General features: G+C 38.1%; 1 protein-coding gene across 5 annotated transcripts in view; it reads right to left on the bottom strand.

Moving 5' to 3' along the window:
- The window catches only part of LOC132402911 (poly(A) polymerase gamma-like), a 60,028-nt gene that overhangs the window by 22,729 nt on the left and 15,845 nt on the right, over positions 1–21,454 (bottom strand). For all 5 annotated transcript variants that reach the window (XM_059985997.1, XM_059985998.1, XM_059985999.1 and 2 more), the window contains 7 exons: positions 18,549–18,602; positions 17,950–18,061; positions 16,417–16,506; positions 16,190–16,328; positions 12,043–12,115; positions 11,842–11,962; positions 246–330 (listed from right to left, as the gene is read on the bottom strand). In XM_059985997.1, coding sequence (XP_059841980.1) covers positions 246–330; positions 11,842–11,962; positions 12,043–12,115; positions 16,190–16,328; positions 16,417–16,506; positions 17,950–18,061; positions 18,549–18,602 — 674 coding nt within the window. The remainder of the gene's footprint in view (positions 1–245; positions 331–11,841; positions 11,963–12,042; positions 12,116–16,189; positions 16,329–16,416; positions 16,507–17,949; positions 18,062–18,548; positions 18,603–21,454) is intronic.

Raw genomic sequence — 21,454 nt, 5'->3', positions numbered from 1 at the left:
ATCCTTGTTAGTTTCCAGTTGATAAAAATCACTGTCTACTTTTATCTAACTACTGTATATCATGTTGCCCTGCATCTCCAAGTGTCTAAATAATACATAAAAATGCTGTTAATATTTTGACATTTTTCCCCCCCACCAAAATGGAACAGGTCTCTCAAAAACAGGTAATAAACATTCAAAAGTTTGCAACAAAATTACGAAACTATAGCTTGTGTAGTCTTTGGGGAAAAAAAAAGTATACTCACTTGTACTTTAGGAAGAAGTTGGGTGGTTCAAAAAGTTTAGACCAGTCTGTCTTGCCTTGCAGAATTTCATCAGTGATCGCTAGACCTAACAAAAAAAAATCTTTAGCACTCAGTGCAAATACATCAAACACTTAAAAGAACTTCAGGTTCTGCAAACTTAAAAAGTATCAATATTATCAGGTATTACTGGTTTTTGTATATCAAAACTTGATATAAGATATTAATTAAAACTGCAAAAGATTCAGGCAAGTAATCTGAATGAACATTTGAAAAATGTGACTGACATAGCAATAAACTGCTTTTACTGTTATAAAAATAAAAAATACAAATTAAAAAATATTTTTAAAGAAGTCATTTAAAAGAACTGACATAATTCTTTACCTAGGCGATGGCTGCACAAAATGAACAGAAGGTGGCTGCAAATTTTCCTCTGAATAGTAATTTAAAAAAAGCTTCTACCAAGACATTTAATTAAAAGTACTGCTTTGAGGAAGGGGTTATGAGTTAACAAATGGTTAGGATGGTGATTTTTATTTAAGTTCTTTACAAAGACAATATTTTGAGATTTAATTTAAAGTCAAATGGATTAAATTCCAAAAATAGATTTCAAACATACCTGACCACTGAACACATTTTTCTAAAACTCCAAATTATTTGGAATATTATTTATTGAGCCCATCAGGACAAGAAATAGAGACTGCCAATCGTGGAATAATCCAAATTAGTACAGCCACCCCAGCTACTTCAATTCATAATTTACACTACAAATTATGAAGTGATCAACTAAACAAAATAACAATACTTTTAATAAATGCTCATCTTGCAATGCATTGATTTACTACTGATCGCTTCAAGAGGATTGAAACAATGCTGAGAATAAAGTTATGGCACTAATAATTGAGAGTTCAGGTCTACTCACCACACAACCAGCTATTTACAATACTTTCACGTAACAGAATCTTTAAAATGTTCACACATACAGTGCCTTGTAAAAGTATTCAGCCTCCAACCCTTTGTTAGCTTAAATGGATATTACAATCAGGAATTTTGAATCAAGTTAACTGAGAAATTCTAATTGTGAATGACATGCTGTTTTTCCACAGTAGAGCCCAAAAAAAAGGGCAAATTGAAAAGCACAAAACACCTAAAAATTCAAAAAAACAGATGTCAGCAGTTCAAAATTATTCACCGCCCCCCTGGCTCAGTACTTAGCTGAACCACCTCTTTCAGCTATTACAGCCCTCGAGTATTTTTTGGCTAAGTCTATTAGCATTGCACAATGTGACACAGCAAGAATTGCCCATTCCTCCATGCAAAATTTCTCAAGCTGGGCCAGGTTAGTTGGGGAATGGCAGCAGACAGCAATCTTGAGGCCTTGCCGAGATGTTTGATTGGGTTAAGGTCAGGACTCTGACTGGACCACTCAAAGACATCAATTTTCTTCATCTGAAGCCACTCCATATACAACGGTTACAAGAAAACTAACCAAAACCACAGAGAGTAAGCCAAGGTAATTGACACTGTATGATGTGCTTCCAAAAAATGGTTTCCATATCGAAGAGGTAAGTTTGATTCTTTATTTCGAAACTAGCAAAGAACAACATCTTAATATTTATACTAACGTCCTTTCTTCTTCCAATCATTTAACAGTCTTCCTGGCCAGAGGGTACCAGCACTTAGCCCAGTACAGAGTGATTTTTTACCACAACTCTCCATTAAATCAAAGTCATGAAGCTTTTAGAGCTGTACCTCCTCAAACTTCTGCCTCCTGTAGAAGAAAGATCTTGGTTATAGGTCTGTCCAGACAGCTGGTTTTGGTCTTTGTCTTGATGCACACCTGTGCATAAATCCTCTTCGTATGGAAAGGATTTGAATGACTCTTCCCACGGTCCATGAGTTTCGAGGCACTCTTGTCAACTAGAAACACAATGCCTCCTGGGAGGAAATTCCATTTTAAACCTGACCATTTCTGATGTTACTGTAACTGTGGTAAATACTCATTGACCCACTGTTTCCAAAACAAGTTTGACATGTATTCGACCGTTTCCATCTGGGATGAGCACACAATGCCTACAAAAGGTATTCATCCCCCTTTGGAAGTTCTGTTTAATGTTTTACAATCACAATGAATTCAAGTTGGCTTTTTTGACACATAATCAGAAAAGACTGTCAAATTTCTACAAATTGATCTAAATTTATTACAATTATTAAACATAAAATAGTTAATTGCACAATTACTCACACCTTTCAAGTCAGTATTTAGTAGATGCGCCTTTGGCAGCAATTACAGCCTTGAGTCTGTGTGGATAGGTCTCTATCAGCTTTGCACATCTGGACACAGCAATTTTCCTTCTTTACAGAACTGCTCAAGCTTTGTCCGATTGCATGGGGATCATAAGTGAACAGCTCTATTCAATTCCAGCCACAATTTCTCAATTGGATTGACTCTGTCTTGGCCACTCCAGTACATTAACTTTGTTGTTTTTAAGCCATTCCTGTGTAGCTTTGGCTTTATACTTGGGATCATTGTCTTGCAAACTGCATCAGGTTCTCCTCCAGGATTTCTTTACATTTTGTTGCATTCATTTTATATAACCATACAACAATTACAGTACAGAAACAGGCCATCTCAGCCCTTCTAGTCCGTGCCAAACGCTTTGAGAGTAAGCGTTTGGCATGGCCTAGTCCTACTGGCCCGCATTCAGCCCATAACCCTCCATTCCTTTCCTGTCCATATACCTATCCAATTTTACTTTAAATGACAATACCGAACCTGCCTCTATCACTTCTACTGGAAGCTCTTTCCACCTTCACCTTTTACCCTCTACCTTCACAAGCCCAGGACCTGCTTCAGTGAAGTATCCCCACAGCATGATGCAGCCACCAGCATGCTTCATGGTAGCGATGCTGTACCTTTGATGATATGTAGCGTTTGGTATACGCCAAACGTTGCGTTCAGTCCGATGGCAAAAAAGCTTGATTTTGGTTTCAGACTATAGAATCTTCTCCCAGCTGATTTCAGAGTCTTCCACATGTGTTTTGGCAAACTCTAGCCAAGATTATGTGAGTTTTTCTTCCCACCCCACCAACAGTGGCTTTTCCTTCACCACTCTCCCACAGAGCTGCAACTGTTGAAGCAACGGGGAAATAGCTGAGTGTGTAGTCTCTCCCATTTCAGCCACTGAAGCTTGCAACTCCTCCCAAGTTGTCATAGGTCTCTTGGTGGCCTCCCTCACTAGTCCCCTTCCTGCAAGGTTACTCAGTTTTTGAGGATGGCATGCTCTAGGCAGATTTACAGCTGTGCCATATTCTTTCCTTTTCTTGATGACTGACTAACTTTACGCTGAGGGACATTCAGCGACTTGCAAATCGTCTTATATCCATCTCCTGACTTGTGCTTTTCAATAACCTTTTTGTGGAGTTGCTTGGCGCATTCTTTTGTCTTCATGATGTAGTTTTTGCCAGGATACTGACTCACCAACAGTTGGACGTTCTAGATATGGGAGTATTTTTACTTCATCAATTGAAACAACTTGACTGCACACAGATTTATATATAATTAGGACATCTTAACTAATTACGTGACCTCTAAAACCAAATGGCTGCACCAGTGATGATTTGGTGTCATATTAAAAGTGGTGAATACTTATAAAACACAAAATAATTATTACATATTTGTATTTAATTCAGATAACTTTGTAGAGTTCTGTTTTCACTTTGAAACAAAAGAGTCTTTTTTGTTGATCAATGTCAAAAAAGGCAAATTAAATCCACTGTAAAACAATAAAACACGAAAACTTTTGGTGGGGGGGGGGGGCTGAATACTTCTCATTGGCACTGCAAATATCTTCCTTTTGGAATTATCCTGGTGGCAAGGATGGTGAGGTCTTCAGAAGCAGCAGATAGCTGGGTGTTAGTGGTTTCAAATCACTGGGATCAGAAGATGCATTAGTCATTGGATGACCACTGATAGTAGCCTCTACTTCACAAAGGACTATGTGAAAATCCTCTGTCAAGATTCTGAACCTTCATGACGGTGAGGATCTTTCGCAACCTGATGTCTTTCCCTTGTTCTTCCCTGATGTGAACCAGGCAGAGGGGTAAAAAAAAATCAATTCAATTCCTTTTAAAAAGAGGACATCATTGATCTGTGAATCCACTTCTCAATGGCTTCTCACAACTCATCCTCAGCTCTAACAAATTTGTCGCATTATCAGAGCGCAGCTCATGAACCTGTTCTCCTCTTGCCATAAAGCATTGAAGTGCAGTAACAAAAGAATCTGTCTAAAGAAGGTGCCACTTCAATGTAAACAGCTCGAACAGTTAGATAGGTAAATATGATCCTGTACCTCTTCACTGTACTCCTCCTGCTCTTCACCTCAAAAGGTCCAAAGTTATCCACTTCTACAGCTGTTCATCTGGAGAGATCATGTCTGGAGGTAGGTCTGCCATGTATGGCATCCTGGAGCTGTATGCAACCGTCGACAAACAACATAGATAGGAATCTTCTTATAGTTGTACTATCAACAGGAAGCCAGTATCCTTGGTCTAACATGGATAATGCGGTTATGGCCACCGTGTCCAACCTCTTGATGTACGTGCCTCAGAATGAGGTCTGAGGTACGAAGATCCAGTATAACAGGATGTTTAGACTGTTCAGGCAATGGTTAGCATACTAAGCCGCATACCAACTCAGTACTAGATTGAACTTGGAAATATGGCTGTCCCTTTTCACACTTCCTCCTCTTTGCAAACTTGGGAATTCATCTGAAAATCACTTTCTTTGTCAAAACAGAGAAGCAACCAGAAATGCTGAGGAGGAAATGCGACGCTACCAAGCAGACCAATCACGGTCGTTGTGGTCTGACTTTTCACGCAAGTGACTTTTCTGGAGAGGTGCACGTCACCCTTCTGCATAGGGTAGTGTAGTGTACACGACACCTACGGCATCGATGTGACACACAGGTATAAATCAGCCTTTAGGTTGAAGATACTGAGTCCCATTCTTCAGGAATATTTTCCCATTCAACCTTCTAGAGGCCACATCCACTGAATTGCTTGGACGTGTTTGTATACCTCCACTGAGATGCTTGTGAGACCATTAGAATTTTTCAAACTGAAACAAAGGTTTGGAACTTGCAAATTTCGATTTTGATATACTGTACTTCAGCACAGAAGTACTATCAGTCCCAAATACCGAGTCTTGAAGCTGCATGTGTAACTCCTTCCTCGAGTGTCCATATGGCTTGCTATCGTAGTAATGGTGAGCTCCACATGAGATGGAAATTGAGTTCAACAGAGCTAAACTAGATCTTCCCAAGATAAAAGCACCTGCGAGCATGTGTTGTGTTACAATGGGCCAGTCACTGCTCCACAGCCATCTTCACCTGCATCTGTAAAGTGATGTAATTATACATCACTTCTCCAAAATCCAGGTGTTTCAAAAAATCTAACAAATTTGAAGTCTTCCAACTGTCAGAGTTCCGGCCAGCTTGTCCACTCATGAGGCAAGCCCTTTCTCACACAATCATGGACCTTTTCTTTTAGCAGATAGCATCACCAGACTCAAGATTTTTAAAGGATCTTAGACAGAACTATGGAGAGGATTTCCCTTCTGGTGAGTGGTCCATTTTGGATCATGATCTTAAACTTGAAAGTATCACTATCTGCCATGATTATCACTGGTTGCTTTCTGAATCTGGTTCTGACTCCAATATGTGAGCTAGTAAGTTGTGGTCCCTGTAAAAGCTGAGCATTATGTGAAAAGTTGCATCACAGTCAAACACAAAACAAAGTTTCTCTTTTCTGGGATAATAAACACCATAATGTGGGATATACCAAACTTTCCCATCACTGTGCTCCAGATCCTCTGTTGGTACTCTTTTGGCATCATCTTTGGAAATGACATCCTTCATGATAGTTGTGTAATGAATGTGAAAGGACAAATCCTTCTGGAACATCTTCCTTAGATTTGGAGCATACGGTTCAGCATATTCTTAATATTTGGCATATTAACCTTTTTTCTTTCTCAAAGGTAAAATAACCTGGTAGTGGTCATCTGCCAGCTCCATGAACTTGCGATCTTCTCTTGACAAAGCAGGTTGTTCATCCTGACTGCATTCAGAGAAATCTGTCTTGGACTGCTGCTGCCAAAGCTTATCCAAGTTAAAACTGAAATCCTGGTAACTGTCAGCTCTGGCTGCATACACTCTTCCATCACAATTGTCTCCTTTCAGTGGTCATTCACAGTTCAATGCAACATTGTTCTAACTACGTGGGATCCATCAATAATACTACAAATCACTTGCAACAGCTCCAATACTTCAGACACGTTTATCTCTATCGGTAGCTCAAGTTCTGAACAGGTCTCTGTAAATGGACATATTTCAGGTGAGACCATACCCGGAAATGCTTCTGCCATGGAATGTTCCCTTTGTAGAAGCCAGCCACTTCGAATTCTAAAATGATATTGCTACTCACAATCTTCTCTCGACCCACGGTGCATTAGAGAATGTGCGTCGTTTTTTGAGGTTGATCATGAGGTTCACTGTGCAAAATACAGCTGTACTTACTCCATTACACAAGTAACCACTGAGTGTTCCCTTCTTAGATTTCTCTGGTACTGGAACTCTGGGAAGTTTATAGTCATGATCACCACCCCCTGTACGGCCATTAGATACCAGGGCACTACTCACTGCTGTGTCTGATTCTTTCATGGCTTGATTTGATTCTGCATTTTTTTTTAGAGTGAATATGAAGTATGCTGGGATGCTTGCCACTGCATACCTTGTATGAAAGACACATCCTACAATCCCTGCTGATGTGTCCTGTACAAAAAACAGCCAAAGCAGACATCATTTTCCTTTGGGAAGGCAATCTTCTATGAGCCCTCTTATTGAGTTGAGGGCACAAATCCAAAGCATGTTCACCCTCACAGAATGAACAAACCCTTTTGGCTAACAAGACCATTTCCCTCCCATTAGCTCCAGGTTCAGTTTTAGCCTCAGAATGAAATTGACTTAGTTCTGTTCACACCTTTGCTTATTGTTGGTGATGTGGCAACCTGTACATTACCAAACACTGGGTGTGTAGCAATCTTTAGTTGCCTTTCTATAAAATCAAGAATGTCTTTAGTTGCCTTTCTATAAAATCAAGAAAGTGTAAGTAATCTTACAGATTGTGCCTTTCTTGCAGTTTACAAGCCTATAGGACTATTTCTTTATGACAACATATTAGCAGACATGTCCAGCTACTGCACTTCTTCCATGGCATTACAATAGCCTCCAACAAAAAAAAACCCTGCAGTCTTGAAGAGCTTTCACATCTTCAGATTTGGTAAGTACCCAAGAAAGAGCCTTTTGCATAAAGATGATTGCAATTTTCTGTTCATACCAAAAATGTTCCTGCAGAGAAACCTTATCCTTCAGTTGTCCTTTAAGGTCAAACATACTAGCAACTTCTGACAAGTTCATTAGGGCAACCTCTAGTGTATTATTCAAGGATAGTGAGGCAGTCACTACAGATGCCAGTCTTGCCATCAACAGTTTTCAAAAGCCCAGATGAATGCATGACATTGCAATAGTTCTTCATTGATTATTTGAATCTCTTTTGGACAAAGATGAAATGCGTTGTGCCAATAAATATAATTCATTTTACTTCCTTGTAATATCAATAGTATAATTTTGACTTCTTTCATCAAAAACAAGTGGGGTTCCATGCTATAAGTTAATGTCCCCACGAGCATGTCGAGCTGTAGGATAGGAGACAAGTTCAAGATGCCTCATGCTGACAGTAAACACCCTGAACTACCTCTTTGGGATTTTGATAACGTATCCCAAACACGAGAGGAACAAATTAATCAACATTAATATGGAGAGCTTTTGTTTCTCTCTGTGCCCTTTCAAAATAAAAATTCACACACTCGCAACGCTTGAAGGCCTTAGCACATTTAACTTTAGCCATGTATGGCAATTTCTTCCTCCAACTCAAGCTTTTCCATCGTTTCTTTAAATTTTTCCTTTTGCTACTCCAGCACAGGTTTGACCTTCAATAATCACTGAAGTGCCATTAATGCAGCTAAATCAGCCTACTTAAATGCATGCAGAGGAGATAGTAGATACAAATTTTCTTCCAGCAACAAAGCTTTGAGTGCTGACATTTGACTCAGTCATTTGATTTCACATCATCTTGTGGGTCATCTGCTATATGCTTAGTCAAAACATGACTTGGATTTTGGTAAATATCGGTTGGAAGGCAAGACACATTTACTTGTTATAGCAACATGAATTTCCAATATAACACACCTGGGTCAATCATTGTTTCGTAGTCTCTATGAATGCACTGCAATAGTGATCAAAGTTTGAAAAACATTCGTTCTGTTCTTGTTCGGCCTTGGGAAGTAATGAGATTAGCACAAGATGTTGCTTACTAATAGCTTCAGGGATTAGTCAAGCCCTTAAAACGAGATTGCACTTGTAAGGCATTTGAAAAATTTCCCAAGGTCACTAGTTAATTGATGGTATTAAACTTTTAATTGTATTCACATTTATTTCATACTCCTTTTGAATACTTTCGATTAGACTAACCATAGCTTCAGTTTTAATTGCTCTTCTGCAAGCTCCTACTGCAGGGTTGTTGGCACAATTCCACGCTTCAATACACTCATGTTACTTTCTCTAGTTGCATAACTCAAAATTAACTCCTTACCCACAACACCAGAGATTTGATTCAATAAATGTAGTCAAAATTGCCCGTACATCCACAGCACTTAAACCAGACGAACAAACAGCCTTCAATTCAAATGTTGGCAACCAGAAAATTTCAGAGACAAACCCTTATGGAAGCACCACATGATCAAGCAATAGGCCCCAATGGATGGGCAGCACCGACCATTCATAACCGTGTTCAAACCATAAATGCACAGCATGAATCAACAAAAGCGTCTCAGGCTGCTCCTGCTTCCGATGTGTTGCTCTCAGTGTTGCAATTCCAATTTTGCTAATGGGTCTGAGGAAATCTTTTGCTGTAGACTGGCGACATTTGGTATAACATTTTTTTAAAAAAACTGGCAAATGCAGTGGTTGCTGCAAACCAAAATTGCCAAAAGACTAAGCCAGGGTAATCAAATTGTATGGCATGTTTCTAAATAATAAATTTCCAAATCAAAAAAGTTATGTTTGATTCTTTATTACAAAACCAGCAAAGACAAATGATCTTATAGCGATAAAAAACTAACGAAACTCAATTAGGATATAGTGATCTTTGCATTCAAATCAGTACAACTATGAGTTCTAATTAGCGATATCTGAAGTAGTGCTCTATACATATTTAAGTTAACAAAAACATTCTCTGTAGTTCAACTTCTTTCCATTAGACTAAACAACTAAGACAAAGTGTGAAAACATTACAATACTTATTTGCTTCTACTATGTCCAACCTGCGTGCCACAAAATACAATACAGACAGAAAATAGACACATGGTTTTTACACCTTTACTGTTCTAGCAGCATGCTTTGGGTCACTGTCCTGCTGAAAGACAAACTTCCTCCCTAGTTTGGAGGATTTTTCCACATTTAGCAGCATGCATCTTCCCATTAATCCTGACCAGATTTCCAGTCCTTGCTGCTAAAAAGCATCCCATAGAATGATGCTACCTCCACCATACTTTACAGTAAGGATGGTGCTACCTGGCCAATGTACAGTATTAGATTTACACCACATGTACAACTTAGTGTTGTCCCAAAAAGTTCCACTTTAGTCTCATCCAACCACAAAACCTTCTTCCACATCTTTACAGTATCTTCTAACTGATGCTTTGAAAAGTCTTGATGGGCAGGGATATTCCTTTTTTTTTTTAAAAAAAAAGCAGGGCTTCTTTCTTACTTTTCTTCCATAAATACCCTAATTGTGCAAGGCCTTAAGATTGTGCAGCCATGAACTTCATCTCCAGTTGCAGTCATTGACTCCTGCAGCTCATTCAGTGACTGTTGGTGTCACGGTAGCCGCTCTTTCAAGTACCTGTCCCTGAAAAAGTACGGAGAAAATGAAACCATAGCTTAATCTCCAGTTGCAGTCACCTACTATAGCTATGGTTTCATATTTTCTCCCTACTTTTTCCAGGACATTGAGCTTCAAGATGTGTCCACTGCCTTTGAGATGGTTTTGTATCCTTCCCCTGACTTATCTTGAACGCTCGTCTTCATTTTGCATTAGTCTGTTGAAGATCTACATACTGTTGGATCTTACAGATGGGGGTGGGGGGCAGGGGGGGTATTTATTCTTATGAATTCATTGAAAGCAGGTGATCCTCTAATTTTTTAGATCACCAAATTGGTTGAGTTGGTAACACTATGTACTGTACCTGAGGAAATTGCAAAGGGGATGAATACACTTTCAGCCTCACAATTTTATTTTTTTGATTTTTAGTAAATCATTGACAGGTTTAGGAATTTCTCTTTTGATTTGACATGATGCACATTTTGTAGATTAGCTCAAAAATCCTACTTCAATATATTTAAAATTTTGAAAATGTAACAGTAAAATGTGACAATAGTTGTGGAGGCTTAATACTTTTTCAAGGCACTGCAAATTGAAGGCAAACCATGATCATAGAGAACTGTGTGCTCTATAAACTTTCCTTCAAAAATAAAACTTTTCCACTGTGATATCTGGCACTGGTGGCCCTTTATTCAAAAAATAGCTTTAAAAATTTCCTCATTTCATGCCTCAGTGCTTACTTTCAACTAATTATATGGTTACAATATTATCTCTTTGGTTGAAGAAATGTTACACTTGCTGCCTTTCAGCGCCTCACACAACTTACAAGTACATACTAAAAGTTCAAGATCAATGCCCCCACCATCCCATCTTCTCTCAACAACCAAGGAGAATAAATTGAATCCCTATAACTTTTCAGAAGTAGTTTTCCTTCAACAATGTTAACATCAAGCTCTCCAAATCTTTAGCACAAAAGATATTCTTCGGACTTTATATTCTAAGATGTTACATACAACACCATCTGTACTTCAAATTATTACTCTTGCTCCAAGTAAAAAAGTTAAAAGTAAATTGTATTATGTAATTTCTGAGACACAATTTCAAATTTTCAAAGATACTGTACCTTAAGTCAGAACATTTCCTTTAAAATATCTAATTTTGACTCAAGTATTTAGCTTCAGTAAAAGTTCACAATTCAAAGTTTTCTATCTCAAAAGTCAAACTCCCATAGCGGTTTGCATTCAAATACCATATCCGCATTAAATTCAAAGAAGTGAATACAGCCAGTTGATAATTCAAATTGCATATTAAATTCAGATCACACATCAAGATTCCCTCCCTTCACCTCACTTGAAAAAATATTTTCAATCACAACCCAGCAAGCTCTAGGACCAAAAGCTGGCATTCAATCCTATAAATTCTTTGACATTCAAGGAATTATAATAGATCAGTACCTCAACTGAAATTGTAAATGGCTCAGTTAAATCTATTGTTCAAATTAATTTGCCAATCTTGCTACTTATATCAGTGACCCAGAGGAAACTAGTCATGAATATTATACTCTGTAACTTTCATAATAAGAATGATAAAAAAACTAAACCTTGCTTGAACTCTTCTACCATTATTGTTCGAGTTGATGAAGATACATTAAATGTGGAATTCTGTTGTGGATAGGCAGGAGTTATTATTGGCATCAAATGGTATCTGTCAGATGGATTTACCTGTAAAAAAAAATTTCGTACTTAATAGTATACAACAAACATTAAATTAAATTAATTCTCTGTACTGTGCCAAGTCATACCCGTGGATCCCAAACTGGCAGATTCAAGTTGCTATCTTCTGGTTGTTTAAGCAACACTGGATTTGGCCACTCCCTAGAAAAGAAAAGCAACATTTTAAAAACTAAATGTTTAACAGGTTAAAAAAGAATACTATCATTGTTCCAATGGTAACCTTGCTCTTTTGACTTCTAAAAATTCATATTCACTGGCAAATGCTGCTAGCCTCCAACCAAAATAAACACACGTCATCATTAAAATGAGGTGAAAAAAGTTAGATGGGTGGCATTATTAATTTTGTAGAAATGTTTAAATTTGTTTGTAATTTATGACACTCAAAGAATTTACAAAATACTTGGTAAAAGTTGTCTTGACAACCTTTCAGAGCTATATTTTATGCAATTCCAAATCCAAGTGATACAAGTCTTCCTCCATCCATCCAGGTCAGTATAACCACCAAACAAAAATGCTAGATTATTTCTTCATGAACCCCTCCATCCAAGCAATGCTCTTTTCTTGCTGTTACTATTGGAAAGATAACAGAAACCTTGGGTCCCATTCACTAGGTTCAGCAACAATTACTACCTTTCAAGTATCAGGTTCCTGAACCTGCTTGGATTACTTTACTCACAAAAACACAATGCTGAATTGATCACTGAAGACAACCTATTACTTTCAAGGACTCTGCAACTCATGTTCTCAGTATTATTTATTTACTTATAACTATTTTTTTGTATTTCCACACTGTCTCCTTTTGCCCATCAGTTGTTTGTCAGTCTCTGTAGTTTTTCATTGATTCTATTGTATTTCTTTGTTTTACTGTGAATGCTTGCAAAAAAAAATCCCAGAGTATTATATGGTTTCATATACTTTGATAATAAATTTATTTTGAACTTGATTACTTGTTTCATTTTAATACTAGTTCTCAGTCAATCATAATACAAAACAGATCTTTAGACAATATGAATAGCAGTTTATTATTAGGAAATATTAAGAATATGAAAATTGTACCACAGTAGTATTCTGTATAGGGAAGCAAAAATTAGCACCTTTGCCTACTTTTAGAATTTCATATGGTAAACCATCATCGAAAGGAAAACAAAACTTCTGTGCAAATTCTCCTCATTACATGGGCATTTTCCAAATTCTATAATCAAATGTAAACATAATTCAACCATAAATTTCATATGTAGAACAAACATTGGAAGTAGGTAAGAAGTGAAGAAGCATGACATTGAGGGTAGTGATTTCTGGATTATTCCCAGTGACATGTACTACTGAAGTCAGCAAAACAAATATATGGTAAATATAAGGTAAATATATGGCTGAGGAATGGTGCAGGGGGCAGGGATTCACATTCTTGTATCACGGGGATCTCATCCCGGGGCAGGCACTCATTGTACAAAAGGGAAGAGCTGCATTTGAACTAGAGAAGGGACCAACACCTTGCAAGGAAATTTGTTAGTACTACACAGGAGGGTTCAAAAGAAAATGGCAGGGTGCAACTTTGAGCAGGCACAAGCCACAGAATGAAGCAGTAGCCACTGAGAGCAAGTTTAATAATCGGGGCAACCAGGAGCACAATAAAGGAAGGGAAAAAGAATACTTAGTTGAACTGCATTTATTTCAATATACGAGGTTTAACAGATAAGGCATATGAACTTAGCATGGATTGGATCTGAGAATTGGGATGTTACAGCTTTACCAAAAACATGGCTGTGGAAGGGCAGGACTGACAGCTCAATATTCCAGGATACAGATGCTACAGGTGTGACAGAAGTACAGGCAAATGAGGAAGCAGAAATAGCCTTTTTGATAAGGGAAGTGGTTATCAGCCAGAACACAGAAATGACATTCTTGAGGGTTTGCCCAATGAGGCCATATGGGTAGAAGGTAAAAACAAGGGTAGGGTCACTAGTGGTCTGAATAGTGACCCCACTCCAGACCCAACAGTTAGTAGGGACTTCCGAAGCAGGTGTGTAGAGAAATTGCGTAGTTAGAGTTGCATTAGTGGGAGCTTTTAATTTCTCTGGTATTGACTGGATGACCTAGTGTTGAGGGCCTGTGTGGGGTGGAATTTGTGAGATATGTTCAGGAAAGTTTCCTGACTCAATATATAAAAGGCATCACTTAGGAGGGTGCAATACTGGACTTTTCTCTTTGCCACAAGTAAATTAGTGGCAGTCAGGGAGCATTTTGGCTTTAGTGACCATACATTCATTTCATTTGAAGATAATGATAATGATGGAAAAGGATGGGACCAGTTCACAGTTTAGGGTCCTAAATTGGAGCAGGACTTGGGAGAATTAGGCAGGATCTAGCAGTGGTTGATTAGGCAAGCCTGTTTCAACAGAAAGTAATGACTGGCAAATGGGAAGCTTTAAAGAGTATGGTATAAAGTGCCGAGAGACATGTTCCTGTTCGGGTGTTGGGTAAATCTGGTAAGTTTAGGGAACTCTGGCTGATGAGAGATACTGACACTCCCATCAAGGAAACTAATAAAGCATACATTGGATTTTGGAGGTTAGGATCGAGCAAATCCCTTGATGACTATAACAAAAGATTAAGAATATTCTTGAGAGAAATTAGGAGGGCAAAATGAGGGATCTGGCAGGGAGGTTGAAGGGAACTCCCAAGAAGTTCTATAGTTACATTAAGAGTAAAAGAATGGCTAGGGAGAGAATAAGTCCCCTCACAGATTAGCAGGGCTGCCAATATCTTGAGCCACAGGAATTTTAAACAACAATTTCTCCTCTGTATTTACGGAGAAGAAAAAGACGGTTGCTTAACAAATAAGGGAAACAAGAGAAGATGTTATATAGAACATTCATAATCACAAAGAAGTACTTGCTGCCTTACAGCATTTAATGTGGTTAAAACCCTAGGGTGTGATGAAGTGCATCTTTGTACTTACTGGGAGGCTAAATTGGAAATTGCAGAGGTCCTTAAGTATTTTCTTCATCATTTGCAACTGAAGTTCCCGAAGACTGGAAGGCGGCTAAAGCTGCTCCACTTATTAGGGGTAGCATTAACAAGCCAGGGAACTATAGGCTGATGAGCCCGACATCAGTGGTAGGGAATTTATTACAGAGAACTCTAAGAACAGGATCCATCAGCACTTGGACAGACAATATCTGATTAGGAGTCAGCATGGTTTTGTGAGCGGGAAGTCATGTTTGATAAATCTTCAACATTTTAAAAGAGGTGCTGCTAGGTTCTCCACATAATGTCACATTTATTTTTAACCAAGTAAAATTGGTCCCCATATATTACTTGATTTTTGGCCAAAAATTACTCTCTCAATTTTAATCTACAATTCTAATTTATGAGCATTTTTCATTAGCCTTAAATTTCAACAAGTTCTGGAATAAGAAACTGGAGTAAAAATTGGCGATTCAACCCCTCGGCTTGATCTGTCATTGAAGATCGTGCCTGATTTCCTAATGCTACTACTCCCTCTCCCAGACTGGTCTCATACCAACAATTTGATTAGGCCAAAATAAAACCTTTGCTAAACCCAGCAATAGAATCTGCCTGTCCCTAAAGAATTTCATTGTCACAAAACTAAAGTGAACAGATTTTCCATCTGAATCCTAAATAGCAAAACTATTATTCTAACACTATGCACTCTAATTCAAAATGTAGTCAAAGAAACAACTTCTCAGCAACACACCATCAAGTTTGTAACTTTTCAGGATACATATTAAAAAGTTAAATTTAAATTACAAAATTTGTATTTCCTCATGCTATTTCAAGTTAGCCTGATGTAAACTTTCATTTGAGCATTTACTATAGTTTAATTGCTATTTTAGCTAAACTCTTGATCTGCTATTTGGATTTTCCAGTGGTTTGGCATTTGGCTCACCAGGTGATGTTTCTCATGCTACACTAAACAGACCAGATCGTGAGTTTTCTTTAAGCTCTTAGGTTTTACCATAAATTTTAATTATAATTATGTAACATCTGAAAAAAATGTGAATTTGAATGTTGGGGTTTAATACAGTCCAAGAAATCTGCCAGTGTTGTGATCCCAATCTCAAGTATACTATCAGACTTTAAAAAAAAAATTGTGCAAGCTATATCCAAAAAAGTTTTGCAACTCAATTTCCTGAAAATGAAGCAGCTTTGAAATTATTAGAACATCACTACAACTTTTAAGTCTTAACTCACCATTTCGAAAAGACTAGAAAAAATTTGTGGACTAAAGTGGATGCAACGGCATTAGGGTACAACTGACAGGTTCTTGCTACAAGCATAGCCCATGATACACCACCAAGGAATCCAAGCATATTAGAGTATATTCCACGCCCTAGGATAGATTATTACAATACAATCAGCATTTTTCCTTTTCAAAACTATCTAAAGAATAAGTTAACTTCAACATCTCAGCTACTTACTTTTTGCCCACAGTTTTATGGCTCTAAGAGTCAGTCTGAAATTCTCTTTATTTGGTACTAGATGGAGAATTTCATCTGTAACTCTGCAACCTATCAGAAATGAAATTTTTATCGTTTCATCAGATGCAGCATGTACAAAAGATGCTCATACAAAATTTGTCAATGTAAAGCAATATATAATGGTTTAAAAAAAACACAACAACCAGTTTAGAATTCTGCAAAACACTTCCATGTTGAACATTTTGCACTTTGTTTTAAGGTGCTTTTCTTTAATCCTTCTTTAGCCTGTAATTACACCTATCCATAATTTTGACACAACATTAGTATAAATCAGAAAATGTTCAAATGGACAGCATTTCAGTTAGCCTGACAACTTCTGATCAACAAAAACTGCAGTTTATCCAGTGGTGAGACTGTCCTGAAGTAAACCAGAGCGATTGGAAAAAACCCCCCACTAAGACTAGTTGATGGTAATAATCAGAACTAGGAAAGAATGAATTGCAAACACATGGCATTAGTGGATGGAAACTCCACTGGAACTGAGAACTAGTGAAGTTTCACAAGCACTTGAAGGACAAGGTCAATCAAAACTTGTGATCTAAAGAACAGATGGCGGGCAGAATAAGCACAGAAAATAAAGCAAATTGCTATTAATCACGACAAGTTAACTTAACCAGAAACACCCAAGACCACCATGCCACGAACCAGGAACACAATAGCAATTAAAAATCAGGACGAAAAATCAACATTCATTGAACGGAAAACTCCACTTGAAGCCCAACTGATACTTCGCCCTTGACCATCTCACATCACACCTGCTGGTGCATCCGAGATTATAAAGTAACCTTTTTAAAAATTTCCTTACGGCATGATAGAGCTGACAATCCAAGAATACATAGGACTCCTTGTGATGCAATCAGCTCTCAGATCTCCCGGTCATCCTAATTCATCAAGTAAATGAAAATATCTTATTTCAACCGATGAACAAAGTCAATGAAATACACGGTACCGCTAAAGTTCTAAAGCTAATAGAGAGAAACTTCAGGCACAAGTTTACAGCCCAATCTCATACATCATGGATGAACACAGCCAAAGGATCTTGGAGCACCATAATCACCATCTTCACACAATGAAACAAATTTGAAGTGCCCCCTTCATATTGGCCATCAGGAAAAATATTGTATAGATTTGCCTCAACCATCTCCTCCCAAACTCCAAATCATGACCGTATTCAAGTCAGGTAGTCTTATTGAATACTACTGTCACCATGCAACAGCTGCAACTAAACAGCATTAACCCCTAAATAAGATCTTTCTAAAAATCACACAAAAAATAAGAATTCATTTCAAGTTTGAAAGTTTGACAGTCTTCAGAAGTTTAGACTTTAATGCTGACTTATTCAGACAACAGGCCTACCACCCCTACTGCAGACTGGAATGCAAAGCTGAGGCATTTCTTCAATCCTTTTTATACTTGATAAAACAAAGGAGACTGATGAATTTAATAGTTAGACCAAGTCAGTAGTTTGCATACCATTCAAACTTCGTATACATCGAATATCAAGGTTCTTCAATCGAGAATCATCTCTGAGGTCTAAATTGTCTGGAATGGTTTGTAAAGCCAGCCTAGCAAAAACGAGATCAATCTGAGAGAAAGTTAAAAAAAAGAGATATAGATCACAATGATGCTGTAACATATAATATTCTGCAGTTGTTTTGAGAATTGGAAATTGCCAAAATTTGGACATCAGGTTAAATTTTCTCAAAGTTGTATGAGCACACAACTTGAATGTAATTGTACAGACAGCTTAAAACTAAAATTTCCACACAAACTCAGTGGTTTATTGTCCTTTTGAATTATAGCATGCTGCTAAACTGACTATGGATCTGTCCTTTACCGGATGTTTTCAATCACTGATGTTCACTGGAGCATTGGCTAGATCAAAGGTGTCTTCCATTAGGATGCGTGAGCTTAAACGTCATTTAAACTAATGTTGAAGTTTTTAATATCCCAATTTGAAGTTCAGGCTCTAAAGTCTTCATAAATCAGCGCAAAACAAGCTCTGCAATAAATAAAAACAAACTGCATTCTTTTAGAAATAAATATATCTGAATTGTTAAAAACAACTTTACCTCAATGTTATCAAGTTCAAATTTGATAACTGGAACATAGGCATCCTCCACTGCCTGCAAATTTAAAATGTGCAAACGTCACACAAAGTAAAACATTAAAAATTTCTTTAAAATAGTAAACTAAGACAATTTCAAAAGGGCTGCATATTTTTCATACTCTTTCCCCCCCCCCCAACTATATTTATAAATCTGTCTGTTGATGCATTTAGGAAAATATGACAGAGGTGCCAACTAATTTCAATGCCACAGCCGAATTACTGAGTTAAACCTAAAAACAATTCAACCTCCTTACCAAATGCATAAAGTTGAAACAAAAGAAATTAACAAGCTCTATGGATGAAATCACACACACACAGATTGCACTTAAAGTCTATACCAATTTGCCAAAATATAGAAGTAAATAAACCTCAAAACACATGGAGCACAGTTAAAATCCAAATGTTCAATTAAAATATTATGTTTCTCCCACTGGAGTATAGCACCCTCCGCAGGGAACTGAGTCGTCACTTTTATTGTCATTTCGACCATAACTGTTGGTACATAGTAAAAATGAGATGTTTTTCAGGACCATGGTGTTACGTGACACAGTACAAAAACTAGACTGAACTACGCAAAAAAACAGAGAAAGCTACACTAGGCTACAGACCTACAGACTGCGTAAAGTGCACAAAAACAGTGTAGGCATTGCAATAAGTAATAAACAGGACAGTAGGGCAAGGTGTCAGTCCAGGCTCTGGGTATTGAGGAGTCTGATAGCTTGGGGGAAGAAACTGTTACATAGTCTGGTTGTGAGAGCCCGAATGCTTCGGAGCCTTTTCCCAGATGGCAGGAGGGAGAAGAGATTGTATGAGGGGTGCATGGGGTCCTTCATAATGCTGTTTCCTTTGCGGATGCAGTGTGTAGTGTAAATGTCCGTGATGGCAAGAAGAGAGACCCCGATGATCTTCTCAGCTGACCTCACTATCCGCTGCAGGGTCTTGCGATCCAAGGTGGTGCAATTTCCGAACCAGGCAGTGATGCAGCTGCTCAGGATGCTCTCAATACAACCCCTGTAGAATGTGATGAGGATGGGGGGTGGGAGATGGACTTTCCTCAGCCTTCGCAGAAAGTAGGGACGCTGCTGGGATTTCCTTGCTATGGAGCTGGTGTTGAGGCACCAGGTGAGATTCTCCGCCTGGTGAACACCAAGAAATTTGGTGCTCTTAACGATCTCTACTGAGGAGCCATCGATGTTCAACACGGAGTGGTCGCTCTGTGTCCTCCTGAAGTCAACAACCATCTCTTTTGTTTTGTTCACATTAAGAGACAGGATGTTGGCTCTGCACCAGTCCATTAGCCGCATTACTTCCTCTCTGTAAGCTAACTCGTCGTTCCTGCTGATGAGACCCACCACGGTCGTGTCATCTGCGAACTTGATGATGTGGTTCGAGCTGTGTGTTGCAGCACAGTCGTGGTTCTGCAGAGAGAACAGCAGTGGAATGAGCACACAACCCTGGGGGACCCCCGTGCACAGTGTGATGGTGATGGAGTTGCTGCTCCCAATCCGGACTGACTGGGGTCTCCCAGTCAGGAAGTCTAGGATCCAGTTGCAGAGGGAGGTGTTCAGGCCCAGTAGGCTCAGCTTTCCGATCAGTTTCTGAGGGATGATTGTGTTGAAAGCTGAACTGAAGTCTATGAACAGCATCCATACGCATGTGTCTTTTTTGTCCAGGTGGGTTAGAATCCAAAATCTTGGGATTCAATCCCAAGATTTTGAATTCTCTACCACTGGATCTCTTAAAAGGCATCAGGATTAAAAAAACAGGATTTTAGAATCAATGATTTGGTAAGCAACTATGATGAAAAGACCAAGATCTAAGGTATTCCTGTGGATAACACTAATGACATCTCAGATGGATAGAAAGATACTCCAATAGAAGTACATAAAAATAGCTAGTGCTCAGTTTTCCAGTAGCAGGTGACTGCATCAGATAGTCACAACAGAAACATCACCAAAAGTCTAAACATTTACAGCGGCCAACTCTGAATGGCAGGGAGCAGAATCAAAACCCCAATTTAAGAGGGAATATATTTAATGTTTTTAAGCAGAGGTGCAGATGATATTAAAATATAGATGTGGATATACAGACAGTAGTGAAAAAAAAGGCACTGATTTCAATAGTTCTTATGCTGGCTAAGGACATATTGAACACTCCATTGTGACCATTAGAGCTTTAGATAGGGACAAAATCTGAGGGGATCTGGAACCTACTTAAATAATGACAAAAAAATGCATAGCAGCTGAGCCAAGCAGAATGTACCAAGTTGGATTCCCAGTCTAAATGAAGTAGCACAAACTAGGATATTTAATTCAATTCCAGAGTTCAGGATATACAATTGCAAAATGATGAACAAGAGCAATCATGAGAAACATACATTTTTTTTTTCAAATCCCAAAATTTAAAAATAGCATTTTTTGATTGGTTTAACTATCTAGCAAAGTCAGTACAGATGCAAGGAAAGTTTATGAACCTTTTACAATTACCTAGTTTTCTGCATTAATAACTCATAAAATGTGGTCTGATCTTCATGTATGTCACAATAATAAACAGAATCTGCCTAAATTAATAAGAAACAATTATACTTTTCATATCTCTATTGAACACATTTTTTCATCATTTACAGTCTAGGCAGGAAAAAATATGTGAACACATTTAATAACTGGCAGAACCTCCTTTCGCACCAAAAACCTCCACCAAATGCCTCTATAGCTGCTGATCAGACCTGCACAATGAGGAGGAGGAATTTTAGACCATACCTCCATACAAAACTGTTTCAGTTCATCAATATTTCTGGGATATCTTGCATAAATAGCCCTCTTCAGATCATGCCAAACATCTCAATTGGGTTATGGTCTGGACTCTGAC

The sequence above is a fragment of the Hypanus sabinus genome, chromosome 12, assembly GCF_030144855.1.
Source record: "Hypanus sabinus isolate sHypSab1 chromosome 12, sHypSab1.hap1, whole genome shotgun sequence".
Classification (NCBI taxonomy): Eukaryota; Metazoa; Chordata; class Chondrichthyes; order Myliobatiformes; family Dasyatidae; genus Hypanus; species Hypanus sabinus.
The sequence above is the reverse complement of the archived record's forward strand: the minus strand, read 5'-3'. Positions and strand labels throughout refer to the sequence as shown.